General features: G+C 37.9%; 2 protein-coding genes and 1 non-coding gene across 3 annotated transcripts in view; 2 read left to right on the forward strand and 1 right to left on the reverse strand.

Annotated features, from left to right (window-relative positions):
- Nucleotides 1-6,619, forward strand: part of LOC115446203 (A disintegrin and metalloproteinase with thrombospondin motifs adt-1) — a 51,250-nt gene extending 44,631 nt beyond the window's left edge. Inside the window, exons 9-18 of the mRNA XM_030172774.2 lie at nucleotides 345-511; nucleotides 784-850; nucleotides 1,137-1,251; nucleotides 1,734-1,867; nucleotides 2,653-2,756; nucleotides 3,326-3,497; nucleotides 4,018-4,129; nucleotides 4,438-4,586; nucleotides 4,940-5,180; nucleotides 6,118-6,619. Of these exons, the coding sequence (XP_030028634.1) occupies nucleotides 345-511; nucleotides 784-850; nucleotides 1,137-1,251; nucleotides 1,734-1,867; nucleotides 2,653-2,756; nucleotides 3,326-3,497; nucleotides 4,018-4,129; nucleotides 4,438-4,586; nucleotides 4,940-5,180; nucleotides 6,118-6,248 (1,392 nt within the window). The 3' untranslated portion in view covers nucleotides 6,249-6,619. The remainder of the gene's footprint in view (nucleotides 1-344; nucleotides 512-783; nucleotides 851-1,136; nucleotides 1,252-1,733; nucleotides 1,868-2,652; nucleotides 2,757-3,325; nucleotides 3,498-4,017; nucleotides 4,130-4,437; nucleotides 4,587-4,939; nucleotides 5,181-6,117) is intronic.
- Nucleotides 6,620-6,772: 153 nt separating this feature from the next.
- Nucleotides 6,773-17,118, reverse strand: LOC115446204. Its single transcript, XM_037439374.1, has 10 exons — nucleotides 16,825-17,118; nucleotides 16,380-16,604; nucleotides 15,418-15,607; nucleotides 14,797-14,969; nucleotides 14,419-14,529; nucleotides 11,417-11,572; nucleotides 10,086-10,263; nucleotides 8,630-8,847; nucleotides 7,962-8,127; nucleotides 6,773-7,134 (listed from the first exon to the last, which is right to left on the reverse strand). Exons 1-10 carry the CDS (start codon nucleotides 17,004-17,006, stop codon nucleotides 7,027-7,029), a joined length of 1,707 nt encoding a protein of 568 aa, XP_037295271.1. The 5' UTR covers nucleotides 17,007-17,118; the 3' UTR covers nucleotides 6,773-7,026.
- Trnas-gcu lies at nucleotides 13,347-13,428 on the forward strand. The gene has a single exon. It is a non-coding gene; the product is annotated as a tRNA-Ser (tRNA).
- Nucleotides 17,119-18,676: the final 1,558 nt, after the last annotated feature.

Genomic DNA, 18,676 nt, shown 5'->3' on the forward strand with positions numbered 1-18,676 from the left:
GGCATTTTGTAACACGGATCGTTAAAGCTCAAGCTAGTCTTTGAAGACGTTTGGGTTATGGGAGTGTATGTCTATTTTAATAGGTCTCTTGCTAAGTTCGAGAAACTTTTCGTTCAGCCGGGATCCATGATGTTTAAGGTCACCACCAGTTTACGTGAACATTACCAATGCTTAATCGTTGGATTTATAATGACGTGGTGAAGAAAAGAGATATCTGAGAGATCCTGTTTTAAATGAGTTGATGCATTGCGTTCGGCACAACGGTGATTTAATTGGAATCGACGATCCCTGCAAGTCCAGATTGGAAACTTACTTTCTTCATTACCTATAAACTCTATTTACAGTATTGTCGTGGGGGCTCATGCGTGGATCGTGGTGCCAGTACCACAGCTGGTGGATGGGGTCGCTGGTCAGCGTGGTCTGAATGCGCCTCTGCATGCTTGCTGGACGACTCGAGAGCCCCTGCTGCTGCTGGGGTCAAGGTGGCTGCGAGACGATGCACAGCGCATAGGTGAGATCTTACTCGCTGTGTCTTTTTTATTCTTCATTTTTGTGACTTAGTCTGTTGAAAATTAGTTATTACGTGTATATGATTGGTGATTTTATTAATAAGGATTACCTTTGCTTTCTTGCTTATGCTGACGCTATTTAGAGAATGAGTTGGTCAGTTGCTTGATAATAAATCCCATGCCTGCATTACAGTAGCAACCCAACCTATAACTGACCCAGACCCCAGAGGCAAGAGACCTTTGCATATTCAAAACAACTGTTATTTCCTTTCAGACATGAGAACAGAAAAAGCCACTGTTCAGGACACGATAAGAAGTACCAATCATGTCACGCGCATCAGGTAAACATAACTCTTATGCTCATTATAATACGGTATTTTTAAGCCTGTCTACATATTACAATACTCTTGATAACTCAAAGATTCTTATATAGAGTCGATTCCAGAGGCAAAGGGTCCATATAACCCGACTCTTGCCGTCTTCCCTTTCGTAATTTATGTAAAATCCAAGTATCATTTGAGCGATTTGCGTACCAAATTTATGCATATTATTACCTATACTATATTGCGTCGGGTTCCCTTTTGGAAAATTTCACCCTTCGTCATTGGTCGATTCTTTTGTTTTTAGTGCGACAACGTCCCTCGCATGACGGTGCGTGAGTTCGCCGACCAGATCTGTCTGAGGGCTCGTGATGTGGACCCTGACCTCATCGGCACTGGCCTACAAAGGATCGATGCTGAGGGTGAGTAAGAAACACTATTGTTGTGAAGAATATAGAGCAATGTTGTTAGAGATGTAGGCCACATTTGAAACTCCTTTGCAGTTTGTCGTTATATTTTGGCTGAAGATGTAACAGTTGAGTATACTCCATTGACGTATATTCTATAGACACGTACGTCTATATAAACTATTTGTTCAAAATCTGAACTAAAATGACAACCAATCAATATTGACCATTCGAAAGTCAGTTTGAATGGATTGCAGTTCAATTCAGTTGAACACAGTAAATGTTCGGAACGCCAAATCTAGTAAGTAGTACATATATATCGATGGTATACTCTAAATTTCATTATTTTAGAAAAGTAACGTGTTTGTAATATTGGACCCAATTGACGTTATCAGTTCCAATTGTGTGCTAATCATCAAGCTCAAAAGTAGCAAAGGACCCACTCCACTCACCATCAGGTGCAGTGGTCTTGGTGCCTGCATGTAGTGTGGTTGCAGACGTGAGCAGCGCGTGCGCGGTGTGGTGCGACACGCGCGGCGGCGGGTTCAAGTCGCGCGGCTGGGCGCTGCCCGACGGCACGGCCTGCTCCGCCACCTCCAGCCCCATGTACTGCATCAGCGGCGTCTGCCAGGTACCCACACCCACAGATCCTACTTATGCTGCCGTCCACCACGCATACTCATCATATTTACTTCCCTCTCTTCCATTTTGAGACTCTCTCCTCCATTTCGAAATCTACATTTTTCGCTGGTCTCTTTCTTCAGGAGTACCGGGAACAGTCCAGGATCGTACAGAATCGAGATTTCCTCTCCTCGAAAATTACTGTTCGCATTTTGAAGCATACCATAATTTTTATACAGTTTTTGGAATGGTATCTTCTTTGATTTGCATTGCATCGTTGGGACGTTCCAGTACACGCTCAATGATCTTTCTAGCTATTCTGCCACCTCTGTCTCATTGTAATTAGTAACTGAAACAATATTACTAATACAAGGGTCTATGTTATAATAAAAAATCGAACAGACAATAAATAATTCATGATTCCCCTTTTACTTATCTTTCGGGATTATTTGAAACCTTCTCTGAAAAAGACTTAGAATCATGTGATATATATAACTCAATTTGTCATCATATAACTTAATACTTAGTAATAGTAAACCAGAGAAGTATAAACGAGCGGACCATTGTAGTAAACCTGGCCAAGGAAACTATAAAACAGTATGAAAATAACTGCCATCTTATAAGCAATTATTATTAGAATTTACATTAACTTTAACAGCTGTCTTTATTCTAAAGTAAACGTAAAATTTCTTCTATGTATTTGAGAAACATTTTCGACTATTCTTTTTTTTATATATTTTTTTCTAAAATCTAGACGAGCGTTATTTTAAGAGAGTATTTTGGTATACTTTACAGAAATTCACATGTTCATCGAATGTAGACAATGAATTCTCCCTGAAGCCAGGCGAGTGCGAGTGGGAAGCTTTGCAGTTGCAGACCGCCACACCACACTCTACATCGTAAGTAACACCATACAAGTACCAGTATTATCTGATTGCGAAAACTGAAGAGCATGGCGTTTCATGTTCGAGGACAGAACGTGATTATACGTCATAATTTGAAATTTTGATATGACACAACGTACTATGACGTTCAAATGAAAAATATTATTTATGACAGAACGTTCATTTCCGATGGACTTTCAAGTTAAAATCCTATTGGTACCTTGTGACAACATGTAAAATACTCGACACTGTACTGTCACGTAAGCAAGTCTTAAACCATTTCGAATTAGTGCTGATTATAGTGTGCGGTAACGGGTACGCACACCCGCACTGTACTGTGTTAATCTGGTATGCCGACACAAGTGGTAGCGTCCGTGAACGTGTTAATAAATATTTCCTCATGTTAAAACTATAGGTACGTTATATGCTGGTTTTAGATGGAGTTATGTTTGGGTCTTTATATTTATCCAACTAAAGCCTCACAGGTATGATACAAGTCTTCTAAAACCACCATCCTATCAATTTCTTCACGCTTAAACTTCACTCATTTGAAGTTAGTACGTTTAATTCATGATTTTTTCCAGAACGAAAACGTCAGGCACGTGGCGTCGCGAAGTGGGCTCGCAGTGGCGGCCGGCCAGCGGCTGTCACTACCACTGCATCTCGCCCGGGGTGGGAGTGAGACTGGTCCGCGCAGCCTCCAGACCTCTCACCACCATACAGCTCTGCCACCCCGACTCCACACGACGGGACCTGGTGAGTTGCGGATATACGGTACGACAATTATTAGTAAGTTATTGTGTGGCTTGGGTTGAGGCTTTTTTTTTCATATGAATCACATAAGTTTTTATTTCTAAGTCAAGAAGGGGGGTCAAGGGTTTCTCATAGGGTGGGGGGGGGGGGATCGACGTTCCGCTATTTGATACGTAGTTCGTCTCCCCCCGGGTTGAGTAGTTAAATAAATGTCGGGCTCGAAGGACCACGAATTGTTCGCGCCATTTTGCAGTGAGGAGTAACAAGCATTAATTGTTCTGTCAAGGGTCACTAAAATATGTGTGACTGTGTTAAAGGTAAAGGTACTAATTAACTCTCTAATAGAATTGTGACGATAAAAAATTGCCATAAAACGCTTTTTTTATATAATGTTATAAAGTGTTCAATATAAAATTTAGGTAATATCTAACAAAACTTTACAAATTTAAGCTGTTAAAAGAATGACATAAAGAAGTTTTTAAAGAATGACATCCACTTTACATTGCATATTAATTAATTCCAGGGATGTACGCAAAGGAAATCTCCCTACCAATATGCGACGATGGTATGCAGTAAGTACAAGGAGAGAGTGCGCAGACTCTCCGGCCTTGGAATGCAGATATCGCCAGCTTTGGGTACGTCTAAAATATATCTTATTTTTTGACTCATGATATTATTTGTAAGGTAGTTTTATCTAAATAAAATTGTATTTTAGGCGTTTTGCATCGTTATTTCTTATATTTCTGGTGTCTTGTTTTATTATCAAGCACGTTTATTGTGTTGATTAGAGTATACTTTAGTTTAAATCACCAAATATTTTATAGTAGCCATTTCTTTCAATAGCTCACTTATATATAGTTAAGATTCCCATCTATCCGGCTCGAAGGACCATTGAGATTTTCAAACACATTTTTTTATATTTCTGTAATTTTACCGTGATCAGAAGATCCGGACCGGCCATGCCGCATCGCGTGCCAGGACGAGCGCGTGTCCCACAGGTTCTACTTGGTGAACGGGCACGAGGGCTGGTTCCCCCTCGGCACCGCCTGTGGGCACAGTAATGACTCCTATTGCGTCAGTGGGAAGTGCCTTGTGAGTGCAATTGTTTTTTTATAATAAATTTGCGACTTTTTCTGACATCGCTTCGGTAGTCGAACATAGGATTTCAAACTATCTCCATAACGAACTTCTTGTGGTTTCAACTGAGATTTTTTTCCAATATAAGAATCGAAAGAAGTTTTATGAGATTTTTAATTATATTCACTGTAAGGTATTTAAAAGCAAAGCTGTTATTATCAGTTCGTATAATAATTTGAAGGTATAAGTATTTCTCCACAATTTGGCGTAGAAAATAAAAAAAAAAAATTGAAATTATTATCAAAATTTAATAAGCTTGGGATTGACTACAGAACTTGCAATGTTACAATGTGTTAATCCGTGCGCAGGAGTTCGGCGGCGACAACACGCCCGTGTCGTCGTCAGTGTTCAGCCTGCCGCTGCTGCCGCGCGGTCGCGTGCGGCGCTCGGCTCCGCGCTCGGTGCGGCGCTCGGCGCGGCGCTCGGCTCCGCGCTCGGTGCGGCGCTCGGCGCGGCGCTCGGGGCGCAGCGTGGTGGTGCGCGGCGCGGTGCGCGCGACGCTGGACGGCGCTCGACTCGCACACCTCGTGGCCGCGCTCAACCTCACCGGTCAGCACTCAGGAGATACTATTCACTTTACTGACCCCCACAACGACATGCAATAAGTCACAATTATAACACATACTGATCCATCACTGGTAGATTTTACCACTAATGAAACGTCTTAAAAAGATATAATCTTACAAGTTTGAAACCATGTGACGTGTGATCATTCATTTCTTTAAATCTATACTATTATATAAAGCTGAAGAGTTTGTTTGTTTGTTTATTTGTTTGTTTGAACGCGCTAATCTCAGGAACTACCGGTCCAAACTGAATAAATCTTTTTGCGTTGGATAGCCCTTTGTTCGTGGAGTGCTATAGGCTATATATCATCACGCTATACCCAATAGGAGCGGAGCAGTAATGAAACATGTTGCAAATACGGGGACAATTTATTAGTTTTGAGAGCTTCCGTTGCGTGCGCTGCGTAAACGGTTAAAGTTATGCAACAATGATGTATGACGGGATTGTTCCTCTTAAAAAGTTCTAAAAAAATATATAATAAAACGAAGTCCCCCGCTGCATCTGTCTGCCTGAACGTGTTAAACTCAAAAACTACCCAACGTATTAAGATGAAATTTGGTATGGAGACAGTTTGAAACCCTGGGAAGTACATAGGCTTCCGGGAAACGACTACTTTTATAATGGAAAACTTTAGCCTGAAAAACTTCATAACGCGGGCGGAGTCGCGAGCAAAAGCTAGTTTTATCAATAAGACCAGACGATATATCAGGTTCTAAACATATTTACGTCATTTCCGAATTTTGAATAACGCAACATTTATGAGCTAGGTCCATCATCAACTGGATATTTATTTATTTTAATTTAAAAAAGGCAAAGTTTTTATCACAATTTGATTGTATGTAGACACTTATCGTAAATAGGCACAAACCAAGCCTTATTATGTTTCCTGGAATTTCCTAAATAACATTTATTTTTACAGGTAACAGTCACGAACACATCACGTATTACGACGCGATACCCGAGAACATCGAGCTGGACTTCAACAATCCGATACACATCGCGCCAGAAGACACGTTCATCAGGAAAATACCCAGACCTACGTGGGACTAAACACCTCCAAAAATCATTAATACCTTGTAACACTTTTATTGTTACTTTTCCGTTAATAACGTTTATTTCCGAAAATTCTTAGGGCATTTACATTTACAGTTTATATAGAAACTGACTAAACAATTCGTACATAGATATTAATCACCAAATCTCTAGTGGGGGGGTCACCACCCCTAAGCACCCTCCTAAATACGTCCCTGGACACTACAAAACTTTCTGGCAGAAAGAACTAGAGAAAGACTGAAAAAGGCATTGAGTTGTGAAAAATATATTATAGCGACTATTATTTAGAATTTAGAGTTACCTCCAGTCAAAGCGGATTTCGTTGTGATTTTTTTTATAAGGTCAGCCTACAAAATATAATTTGTGGGTTTACATTGTATAGCTATTTAAATATTTTTATACATATTTTATAGGTTGTAATAAACGAGAAATATATTTTTTCATCGTTTTATTTAAATACCACGTTTGTACAAAAATAAAACAATTTGTGTATAATGAGCCAACTACATATAAACATTTTTTTTGCATAATTGGTACAGATAAGAAAATTATTTAACCATACGTAATACATTAAATACGTTCTATTTTATGGACGTTATTGGAAGGAGACAATATAAGGTAATAGACGGAAATATCATTTCATACTAGCAGCACTTAAATAGCCCGTCATGCAGTTTCTTCTGCATTTCTACACAATACTGAACTACCCTCATTATTGCTTTTCTTGTGTTCTCACGCGCTTGGCGATTACATTTGTGTTTCAACGACAATATAACTATAGATTAAACTTGCCGCTCTGTGCAGCTTTTACTGCAGCGAGCAGCTTGGACGGGTCCGTCAGGAACCACTGCCAGAGTTTACGCAGATGTTGCTTGTCGCCGTTCTGTGAAATAACAAAATTATTTACGTTAGACTGTTGAAAATTTCTTACACACATACGCGCACACAAATACGCTTCCACATTGAAACGAAGGCACGCACGCACGCACGCACGCATGCACGCACGCACGCACGCACGCACGCATGCACGCACACACACGCATACGCTGGAGTAGGTCGGCTGAGGCGCAACTAGTGCACTCATTTTCCGCCATGTTAACTTCGTCCCATGATACATATGTGTAAATTTAATGTAAGAATGAAAATAGCACTTCGGATATCAAATTCATATAATAATGTTGTTTTATAATAATGATTGAAAATTTACTTTATGTTAATTTTCTTGTTATCTTCATTATTGAAACAAAATACATAACATGATGATGAAGCAAATACATCCATTTCAGACATTTATAGTGTTAGTTCTGCACAACGATCTCAAGAATAGCCTAGAGCTGTTTGATCTACACTCAACACATCCAACACTGCCCCGGAGCAATTCTTATGCGCTCGGCCTCCACACCAAATGCCGACGATGCACAGGGAGACATTTGCCGGGGCCCTAGGCACACAGTTCAGTGTATCCCATAGTTCTCAATACACATTGAGGCTTATGAAGACTCGCTAACTTTTCCTGGACTTATCCCCTCTGCCTATACTAAGAGGATTCCTTTTCCTTCCCCACCACAATACCCTCCTCTAGATATCCCCTTCTAACTTTTCTATAGGGCCCTTTACCTAGCCCGGGGGGATTCCAGTATGTCATTCGTAGGTTTCCCACAGTATTGACTGCGGGGTGCGATACAAAAAAATTGCCATCAGTAAACACACCTTAACAGAGCTGAAGCTAGCGCTTGCTTCCAATATCCTCTCGTCGACTCGTGCCATCTCGTGCGAGAGCGCATGCGCGAGCGACGCGACCGTCTTGTCCGTGCAGTTCGGCTGTTTGGTGCATCCGTCCCAGATGTACTCTATTAAAGGTCTTGTTGTCTCTTTGCTGAAAATACAATATTGATATTAATAATAAATGATAGTACATATGGTAAATTATTCCAACCGCTAATAATGCGTGGCAGAAATAATTAAAATAACACATCTCCATCACACTTTATTCTGATGTTTCATTTTCGCTACAAAACCGACAGCAGCATGTAACATAGTTTATGACAATTGGCTAATAATCAATTTTGTCTACAACATGAATGAGCTTAATTATTTTCGTAGTAGCAATGTCTCAGAAATGTAATATCACAACACACATTTTGTTGAGGCAGGAAGTTTGAAACTAGAATTACACAGATATTTTACAGATGACTGTATAGAGATGCATCAAACAGACTTTGGTAACATCATCCTGGCTTAGTTTGTTCCCTTTCTTGAGAGTTTCCAGTAGTTAAAATGAAAATATGATAAAATTATCGATGACCAGTTTGCCCCCTACCATAAAAATATCTATCATTTACCTGCCCACAATAAAATCATTTCACAAACATACTTACAATCTCATCAATTCCTCCTTCCGTTTATCGCACGCGTCCCCCACAGCTGTCCTAAGTTCTCTAATATTCTCCTGCAGCTCACGGTACAGTTTCACCAGGTGAACTCCATCCGTGCAGGGTGCATTTAGTATATTGTAGAGGCACTCCACGAGACGGTCTGATGTTTGTAACCTCTGCTCACGGGCGGACTGCTCAGAAGATATTTCGAGCATCGAGTCCTGTGGATAAATAATATCGATTATTGTTGAGTGATAGATCATCTCTACATCTTACTTGTTACTAATATTATAAGTAACATGTGAAAACTTGTAGCTGATAATTGAATTAGACAACTATATCACTGTTTGATTATTCATTAGATAAGATACTGTTTGTTTTACAAATAAAATAAAATATTATAAATGCCAAAGTTGATGAAAATATTTTGATGTTTGAAGTAAACGTAGCTGAACGGATTCGGATGGAATAATATACACTCTTTTTTAACCCGGTAAGTTGATACTATGGAAAATAATTGCTTTTTTTTTATGTTATTCGGTATAACACATAGACTCACTCTGCCGGTAATTTAGTGCCATGGAAAGGGATTATTTACCTGTTTTTAATTTAATGGCGTTAGTGTCGTAGTGTTTTGAGAACTTTTGTATCGGGAAAGGCGTTTATATTTAGACCATTCACCAGACACGCAGTCGAAGCAGCGAGCAACACCTAGTTATTATATTTAGATCATTCTACATACAATTGAGTGCAATGTAATTATGTTGTCCTCAAATTTAGTGTTTACAAATATAGTCTCTTATATCTCAAGCTTTAGAGCTATTTCTTGAATAGTTTTTTGTTTTAAATGCTGCTGATATCAATAGATGACTCGTCATAATCTTACGATCCATCGAGAAATAAATGTTATTAAAGTTTGTTTGACATGCTTACAGACATGACTTAATTTATTGTTCTTAAAATGGATCCAAATATAGAAAATTGGACACAATTAGTGTAATTAGCTGTTAAATACAATTGAAAATCTATACAAACTTTTCTCTTATGTACAAAACATTATTAGCTCAATAGCTGAGAATATAAATGAATCCCTCCTAGGCGAATTTTGGCCATGGAGGCCAATCTTAACGGAGACCAACCAAACGCAAGCGGTATTATAGTGCACAAGTGTGTGCGCAATACACAAGCACTCTCTATTCTTTCACTCTCATAGTTCGGTGAGACGGCAATCCGACATGTCCGGACAGATCAGGCACAGGACCAACGGCTTTACATGGTCTCCGAGGCACAGGGGTATCACACCGCCAACTTCCTGCCAAGCTGCGATTGAGTAGTTTTGAACATAGAAAAACACAGTCACAACTATTTTTGGCCTGACCTGAGATCCAAACCCTGGGCTTGAGCGTGGTAGTCATACTGCCAAGTCAGTGTAGCTGAGTTGAGTTGAGTACATACTTACAATTCGACTAGCTATCGCTTCGTTTTCTCCGTTGACGTACATCCTGAGCTGTGAGGCGAACTGCAGGAACTCCTCCACGTTGCGCAGCTCGTGTCGCAGCGCGCAGTACAGGATCTTGTCTAGAGCCAGTGCATGTTGTGCATTGTCCAGTAGGTACGCTAGGTCTTCGTGAATCTCTCTGGAAATACACAAATTCACCATAAGCCTCTGCCTGTCTATTTCTCATATGAAGTAACATTGTCCTTTATTATACCTTGTAGTACATTTTTGTAAGACAAAAAAAAACCCATTATGAGGTGGTATGTGATGTTTGCTTGCTATTACAATAGCTATTACCCTCGGCATACTCACTCTCTGACAGCAAGTGCGGCACTAGCGGCAGTGTCCCCCGCGAGTGCGGTGCGCTCCTCGGCATACTCACTCTCTGACTTCAAGCGCGGCACTAGCGGCAGTGTCCCCCGCGAGTGCGGTGCGCTCCTCGGCATACTCACTCTCTGACAGCAAGCGCGGCACTAGTGGCAGTGTCCCCCGCGAGTGCGGTGCGCTTCTCGGCATACTCACTCTCTGACAGCAAGCGCGGCTCTAGCGGCAGTGTCCCCCGCGAGTGCGGTGCGCTCCTCGGCATACTCACTCTCTGACAGCAAGCGCGGCTCTAGCGGCAGTGTCCCCCGCGAGTGTGGTGCGCTCCTCGGCATACTCACTCTCTGACAGCAAGCGCGGCACTAGCGGCAGTGTCCCCCGCGAGTGTGGTGCGCTCCTCGGCATACTCACTCTCTGACAGCAAGCGCGGCTCTAGCGGCAGTGTCCCCCGCGAGTGCGGTGCGCTCCTCGGCATACTCACTCTCTGACAGCAAGCGCGGCTCTAGCGGCAGTGTCCCCCGCGAGTGCGGTGCGCTCCTCTGCATACTCACTCTCTGACAGCAAGCGCGGCTCTAGCGGCAGTGTCCCCCGCGAGTGCGGTGCGCTCCTCGGCATACTCACTCTCTGACAGCAAGCGCGGCACTAGCGGCAGTGTCCCCCGCGAGTGCGGTGCGCTCCTCGGCATACTCACTCTCTGACAGCAAGCGCGGCACTAGCGGCAGTGTCCCCCGCGAGTGCGGTGCGCTCCTCGGCATACTCACTCTCTGACAGCAAGCGCGGCACTAGCGGCAGTGTCCCCCGCGAGTGTGGTGCGCTCCTCGGCATACTCACTCTCTGACAGCAAGCGCGGCACTAGCGGCAGTGTCCCCCGCGAGTGCGGTGCGCTCCTCGGCATACTCACTCTCTGACAGCAAGCGCGGCACTAGCGGCAGTGTCCCCCGCGAGTGTGGTGCGCTCCTCGGCATACTCACTCTCTGACAGCAAGCGCGGCACTAGCGGCAGTGTCCCCCGCGAGTGTGGTGCGCTCCTCGGCCAGCTCCTTGGCTGCGTGGTGTGCGTGTTGCTCGAGCACGCCTTCCTCTTGCTCCAACAGTTGCACTGTCGTCTGCGCCTCGATTATATTCATACTGGGGATTCAATTCTAAGAATTATTAAGATATATCTTACAAATTAAAGATGCAAGCAGTAGTGTTGGATCAATTAACATTAGCATTAATTGTTAGCATGCTAAACCACATTTAGCATTTCACAAATTAAATTCAAATTTCGTGAAGTGCAAATTAATTTGTGCGTTAGCGCTTCTTAGCGCCCGCAGGAATAATGATAAATTCCATACTAAATGCTAATGCTAACGTGGCCTGTTTTGTGTGGTGGTGTGAGCGGGCGAATTGGCTCATTGAACTGTTTATATTTTTGGTAAATTACCGAATATTTGGTCGGACAATATTGCACACAATAATATCTAGTATGCCTGAATAGAGAATTAAAAGTAATTTTATGAAAAGCCTGCCTATTCTATAATAGGTATACAAATTAATATCAATAATTTTAATAAAACGCAAAGTAAATTGCCGTTAAATAAAAAATAGTCTTAAACTTAGTTAGTTGATTGCACACGAATTGCAATTTCTTCATTGTGCATTTTAATTTATGAAATATAATTCACAAATAAAAATTTACAAAATTTTAATTCATGCGTCGTGTTAGCAATTAGAATTAGCATAGTTATTAAGCATGCTAAGATATGAAAATTAGCAGGCTAATGAAATTCATTTGAAATAGCATTAATTTTCATCACTAGCAAGCAGTGTGTAGGAGTTGTTTAATTTACTTAAGGCGATACCTCAAGGTCCATTTTCATACATTTTGTTTCGGCTTTAATCTGGGTAACTAAACAAGTATTGGCAAGTAAAGAATTTAAATTCACGTCTAGTTAGTGATTAGTTCTCGCAGTTGAGAAGAAAAATGTAAAATAATTAATAATCATGGATATTTCTGCCTTTAAAATTTCGTCATATTAAATTTTAAAGGCCGAAATATCCATGATTATTAATTATTTTACGTTTTTCTTCAACTGCGAGAACTAATCACTAACTAGACGTGAATTTAAATTCTTTACTTGTCAATACTTGTTTAGTTACCCAGATTAAAGCCGAAACAAAATGTATGAAAATGGACCTTGAGGTATCGCCTTAAATGCGACACTAATTATTGTGGAGAAGTTTGCGTGTCTGTTAGAACTTAAAAGCAATAAATACAATCCGATAATATTTTATAAAGATATAAAATGAATGTATCATGGATAGTTAGATATAATATCTAAGTTATTAAATAAGACTATACAGTATGTATAATAAATACTATTAAAAATATATTTTTTTACGATGTAAAACAGGTTTTTATTGTTTTTAAAGTGATAGGCTGACATTATTGAAATATATAATAAATAAATAATAATATCAACCTTGTATTATATACTTGCCCACTGCTGAGCACGGGCCTCCTCTACTACTGCGAGGGATTAGGCCTAACCTTAGTCTGTGGCCTTAGTCCACCATGCTGGCCTAGTGCGGATTGGTAGACTTCACACACCTTCGAAATTCCTATAGAGAACGTCTCAGATGTGCAGGTTTCCTCACGATGTTTTCCTTCACCGTTAAAGCGAATGATAAATTCACAAAGTATACACACATGATTTTTTAGAAAAGTCAGAGGTGTGTGCCTTTGAACCTGCGGACATTCGTCTCGGCAGTCCGTTCCACACCCAACTAGGCTATCGCCGCTTAGAACAAATATAAAAAGGTGGTTTACGTTATTTACAATTATGTTAATTGTTTTTTTATATTATATATAATCATATAATGGCTATGCTATAGCTCTATTTGACCACATGCGTCATGCGACGAGGTGGCCGAGAGGTTAAGGCGTTGGACTGCTAATCCAATGTGCTCTGCACGCGTGGGTTCGAATCCCATCCTCGTCGATCAGTTTTTGGACATTTAAATTTAATTATTTACCTATGGATCATAATTGCAACAACTTTCGATAGACAGTGCAAAAACTTTTCTGAAAATTGGCGAAAATGTTAAGGGAATAAGAATTTTAATTAGTGATTTGACTAGAATTGCAATGAATATTCGGCTACTATTCGATATTCGGCAACTTTTATGCTGTTCGAGCGAATACTTGAAGTTGTTTGAATGTAGTCAGATAATTGGTGAAATAAAAAGATTAATTAATTTATTTTACTTGTGGTCATTAAAGTAGTCAGGTCCTAATTAATTCCTTTATTATAAATAAATAAATAAATAAAGGCATGTCAATTGTCAAAATTAAAAATTGGAAGTGGGAAATGGTGGCACAGAAAAGATTTCTCTGCATTTTAGGCAGTTTAGTAATTTATAAGCTTGAAGATAGATGGAAGATTGGCATATTTTTATATTAAATATTCATTGATAAGCAGGTTTTTGTGCATCAAAGTATAACATACCTCTGATAATTATTATAAGAGCAACCAAAACAACAGACAAGACCCGAAAAGCCACTTGTTTACTAAATATACATAAATAGAACACATGATAAAAGTTCTTATCGAGATAAGAGCTTAAATAATATGTTATAGTGAATAATATTTATTCTTTAACAATTTTCTTCTGTCATTCTTCAGCCGAAAACTTGTCGAATATTCGGCCATTCGGCGTGTAGCCAAATATATTATTTAATGCAAGTCTAGTTTCTAATTCATAGTGAGAATTACAGGATACAGGCATATCAGTTAAATATACTGCCTGCCTGATAACAAACAATAATAATAATAATTTATTTTGAATACTGCCATGCCTAAATATACTGTATTATTACGGCATAGCATTTTACAAATTATTTGTACATTTCCCATGTAAAAATGGGCACTCAGTTTGACCAGAAAATTAACTCAATTATAGTGCTTTTTTAAAATTATTAGCAAACATACCTTATTTGACTGGGGTGCGGATTGTTGTAGTTAGCCACAAGTTCGAGCTTGGCTTGCTCTCCACACAACTCCGCTTTCGATTCAATGTATGCAGTGATAGCGTCTGACAACCTGAAAATTATATGTTTTTACATACATTATATCATTTACATATTTTATGAATTTTTATGCTTATGAAAATGTTTTTGCCATATTCGAGTCATTGTTTTTTTAATGAATTTATGGTCATTTAGTTTTCCTTCATTAATCACAAAAAATATCATTTTTAAAAAAAAAGAACATGCAATAAATTAACTTATTATCTTATAATAGTGATTTCAGGTTCACATAATATTGTTTGTAACATAATTAAATTTATGTTTTGTTGTGTCTGTGTACCTTTCTTCTATATGTTTAGCTTCATTCAAAACCATGTTATCATCTGTCACAGTGTCGGTTTGTCTTTTAAGAAATTTCTTGGATGTGTACAAATCAAAATGTGACTGGAACAGATCTTGAGATTGTTTATATTGCTCAAATGGGCCAAATGTGAACAAAGTTTGGGCTGTTTCCTGAAATTAAGTAAAGAAAACAATAGTAACAAGTGAAATAAAACATTTTTTTTATGATCATGCAGGGACCATGGAGGCTGCCGTCTTTGAAAGGTCGGAAGAAAATTATAATATAAAAAACCACTATAAAATGCGAAAAATAGTTTTATTACAATATCTAACATTCGCATAAACATAAGAAATCAATATTTAAAAGTATTAGACTAGCATTTGCTTGCAGCATCACCCATTATTACGGGTCATTTTTATGATAAAAAGACAGAATCCGCAGATAATATGCAAACTGACTGTTAGTGAAAGTATTATATCGACAAGTAGAGCAGTAAATTTAGCTTCACAATATTTAAAAAAAAAATTATAGATACTGTACTTTTTTTTCTATTCATGTAATTTTTCCCTGTATATATTCTACAATAATCCCAGTAGCTTTGATTGATATTAAACTTACCTTATTGTCGCCACAGTTTCCATAGAAGTCCATAGTCTTCCCGACTAACTGAGTAATGTCTTCAACTAGTGTTTCAACATTCTCAGCGAGTTTGATGCACTCTTCTGCTGTTGTTTTTTCTTCTTCTGAGGTTTGTTGTTGTGCTGCATTAAGCTTTGTTATTTCGAGATTCAATTGTTCATTTGTGTGCCTGGAATTTACATTTATATATAATTAGGGGATTTTCTTATACAATCATGGCTAAATTTAAGCCTAGTATTATCTATTGAACATAATACATGTTACATCAGTATTATTTTGTAATATTAATCAATGAATATGTTCTTTGCATGTTTCAGCAACAATTTTCCACCATACCGTAAATGTCATGTCTTGTGAATAAGGGGCACGATAGAGAATTCCATCATGGTACCCACTGACTGTTGTACGCACGACATGTGTATGTAGTATTAGGGACTCAGCTCAATGCTCATTATAATGATGCTATACTCCGAAGTGTCAACATTGGGATGTAAGACTGTGGAAAACAACTTAAACATTTAATTCAATCTTCCAGTGGCAATAGATTTTTCCCGTAATAAAAAAAAGACTAAATGCGGGCATAAGGGAACAACTGGCCTATACAAAAACAAAGCTATGGTCCTACATATTTGGTCTGGATTATGTAGACTATCTTCTCTTTTTAAAGAACTTTATATTAAAGATTTCTTATGTTTATGCGAATGTTAGACATTGAAATTAAACTAATTTTCCGGATTCTATCGCAGTATTTTGTTTTTTATTTATTTATTTTTTTTCTCCCGACGTTTCGAAGACTTTGCAGCCTTCAGTCCCCCCGTGACCATGAAGGCTGCAAAGTCTTCGAAACGTCGGGAGAAAAATAAAAAACAAAATACCGCTATAGAATCCGGAAAATTTGTTTAATTTCAACTTTATATTAAAGTCATTATCCATGAACTTACTCATTTTGTACAATCAGATCTCCAACAACATTTTCCTGTTTTTCTATCAAGTGCAGTCTCTCTTTCTGTGCATCAATATCAATCCTCATATCTTCCAAAGCTTCCTGCTCTCCTGGTAAACATATACCTGGATATTGCTCCGTTATAGAGGCTATGTTTTCATCTATCTCATTTGTGGAAATTTCAATGCCTATTTGATTGTTTCGCTTTTGGATTTCAGCATATCTGGAAAATTATTAAACAATACTTTTTATACTTGATTATAATTATCAACATCACTATATATTTACGGGAGTATGGTAGAATATATAAATAGATGTATTTCATGTACAAACTCAAGGTTATTTTTATGAGTGATATACAGTAATGTTGTAAACTCTACGTCGTAAAATTTAAAATGTTTCACTTTTTCTTATATCACATGTGCGTTCCAATAGCTACATACCTTCGTTTTTCCCTAGTGGTTAACACATTACTATAATCCAAATTATTGTACATCCATTCTAAAGCGGGAGCAAAATCCGGATTGTTCAACATCCATTCAAATGATTGGTTTCTTGTATCTACACCTAAACTTTGAAGAAATGGGATGAATTCCTTGTCGCTTAGTTTATCTAATATATTCATAATGAGGGCAGGAATCGTAATTAGAAATTAAAATCTACTAAAATTTGTCCGTTGCCGCAATATTTATTTTGTATTCAAATTTGAAAGTTGACAGCGGTGTTTTGACAGTTGCTAACGTCCGTGTTGCCGACTAATAAATTCACAAAGCTACTATAAACTGTAAAAGAGTATATAATTAATTCAAATTGTATATAAAACGTGAAATAATATCTTTATTTTCGAGGATTAAAATGGATTGATTGTAGTAAATATGCTAATTGTATATTTATTATTCTAATAATATGTCGAACAAATTGGATTTATTTAAATGCTTGTCATTGTTCTGAGATTTAAACACAACTGGTATACCTTAGGACATTTTTTAGGACCTCAATTCTTGGGGAGGCCATGCCCAACATTTGATATTATAGTCTCATATAAAACAATACAATAATATGTCCTGAAGGGCCATCCATTATTACTTTACATGTTAAGAGGGGGGAGGGGGGGAAGGGTTAATGAAGTGTCGTGACGTTAAGTATATGTCAAAATTTTAATATATTTTACTATAAATAAAAACCTTAATAAATATATTTTATCTCTGGCTATACCTATATGATGAAGTCTCCGCTCGCTACAATTTGATGTTGGTTTTATAAAAAAGTATTTCCTTATTTTGGATCTATTGTTTTATTCAGTTCTAGTAGTAAAATTGCAAAACTTGTGATTTCACACATGTGAATACCTGTGAAATAAATAGGGGAGGGGTGAAAAATGCTAATATTTGCGTGACGTAATTTGTGGATGAACCTGCGACTTTCATAAAATTCTATTTGGAAGGTTATAATTAATTATTTTTTAAGAATTCATAACGAGGTACAAAGATAGTTAGGTGTTTACATGAATATTTTATACGTGGGATATTAATTTGCACAGGGGTTAACAAAAAAACTAAGTATGTAGTTTGTAATGCTTTGTTGGTAGATGGCGCTGGGTTATCTATATCTTGAATGCAATGCATTTTGAAAATGAATTTTATTTTAATGTATAAATACACATTTGACATGATTAACTATATTTAGTTTTTGGATTTTTAACATGAAGAAGATATAATCGGTAGAATATACGTCAATGAATATAACATATTATGGCACTCTACACTATAAAAACATATGTTATATGTGAATGCTTATTAGATTCCATGTGTCAAAATATAGTTAGATTTTTTTATGGTAGGTTTTGTTCTGCCTGTGGCATAATAAATATCAGAATATTACACAGCGTAAGTTGTGTTCTAATTTACTCACACAATATATTATTGTTATCCTACAATAACAACTCTAGATTTCTGGATCTGAATATTGAACTATATTATTATCATATCAAAATGGGTCATGCCTCCGCCTGTTAAAATACTCGTACATTTTAGCTTATGTTATTTTAGTATAATTATGTAAATGATTTATTATCTTAATTTACATTAAAAGTAAAGTGTTATAACAAAGTTGTATCAAAACAATACATCATCGTGTATTTTTAAGTTTAGTCATATTTGAGCTTGTCAGTTATTTGTTAGAGATATTTCAATAGATAAAACATAATGTGTAGATTTTATAATATATTATAGTGTTGTGGACAATATTACACATATTTTTAGTATATTAGATTTAATTAAAGTTTTCTTCAATAAC

The sequence above is a fragment of the Manduca sexta genome, chromosome 16 (genome assembly GCF_014839805.1).
Source record: "Manduca sexta isolate Smith_Timp_Sample1 chromosome 16, JHU_Msex_v1.0, whole genome shotgun sequence".
NCBI lineage: Eukaryota > Metazoa > Arthropoda > Insecta > Lepidoptera > Sphingidae > Manduca > Manduca sexta.

What these genes read in the sequence shown, in the direction of transcription:
- LOC115446204 (XM_037439374.1), bottom strand. Translation starts at nt 17,006, where the DNA reads ATGAATATATTAGATAAACTAAGCGACAAGGAATTCATCCCATTTCTT. An exon ending in GAAACTGTGGCGACAATAAG is followed by an intron (nt 14,970 to 15,417) that starts GTAAGTTTAATA and finishes ACTTAATTTCAG; the next exon opens with GAAACAGCCCAAACTTTGTT. An exon ending in GCCGCGCTTGCTGTCAGAGA is followed by an intron (nt 10,264 to 11,416) that starts GTGAGTATGCCG and finishes GTGTATTTCCAG; the next exon opens with AGAGATTCACGAAGACCTAG.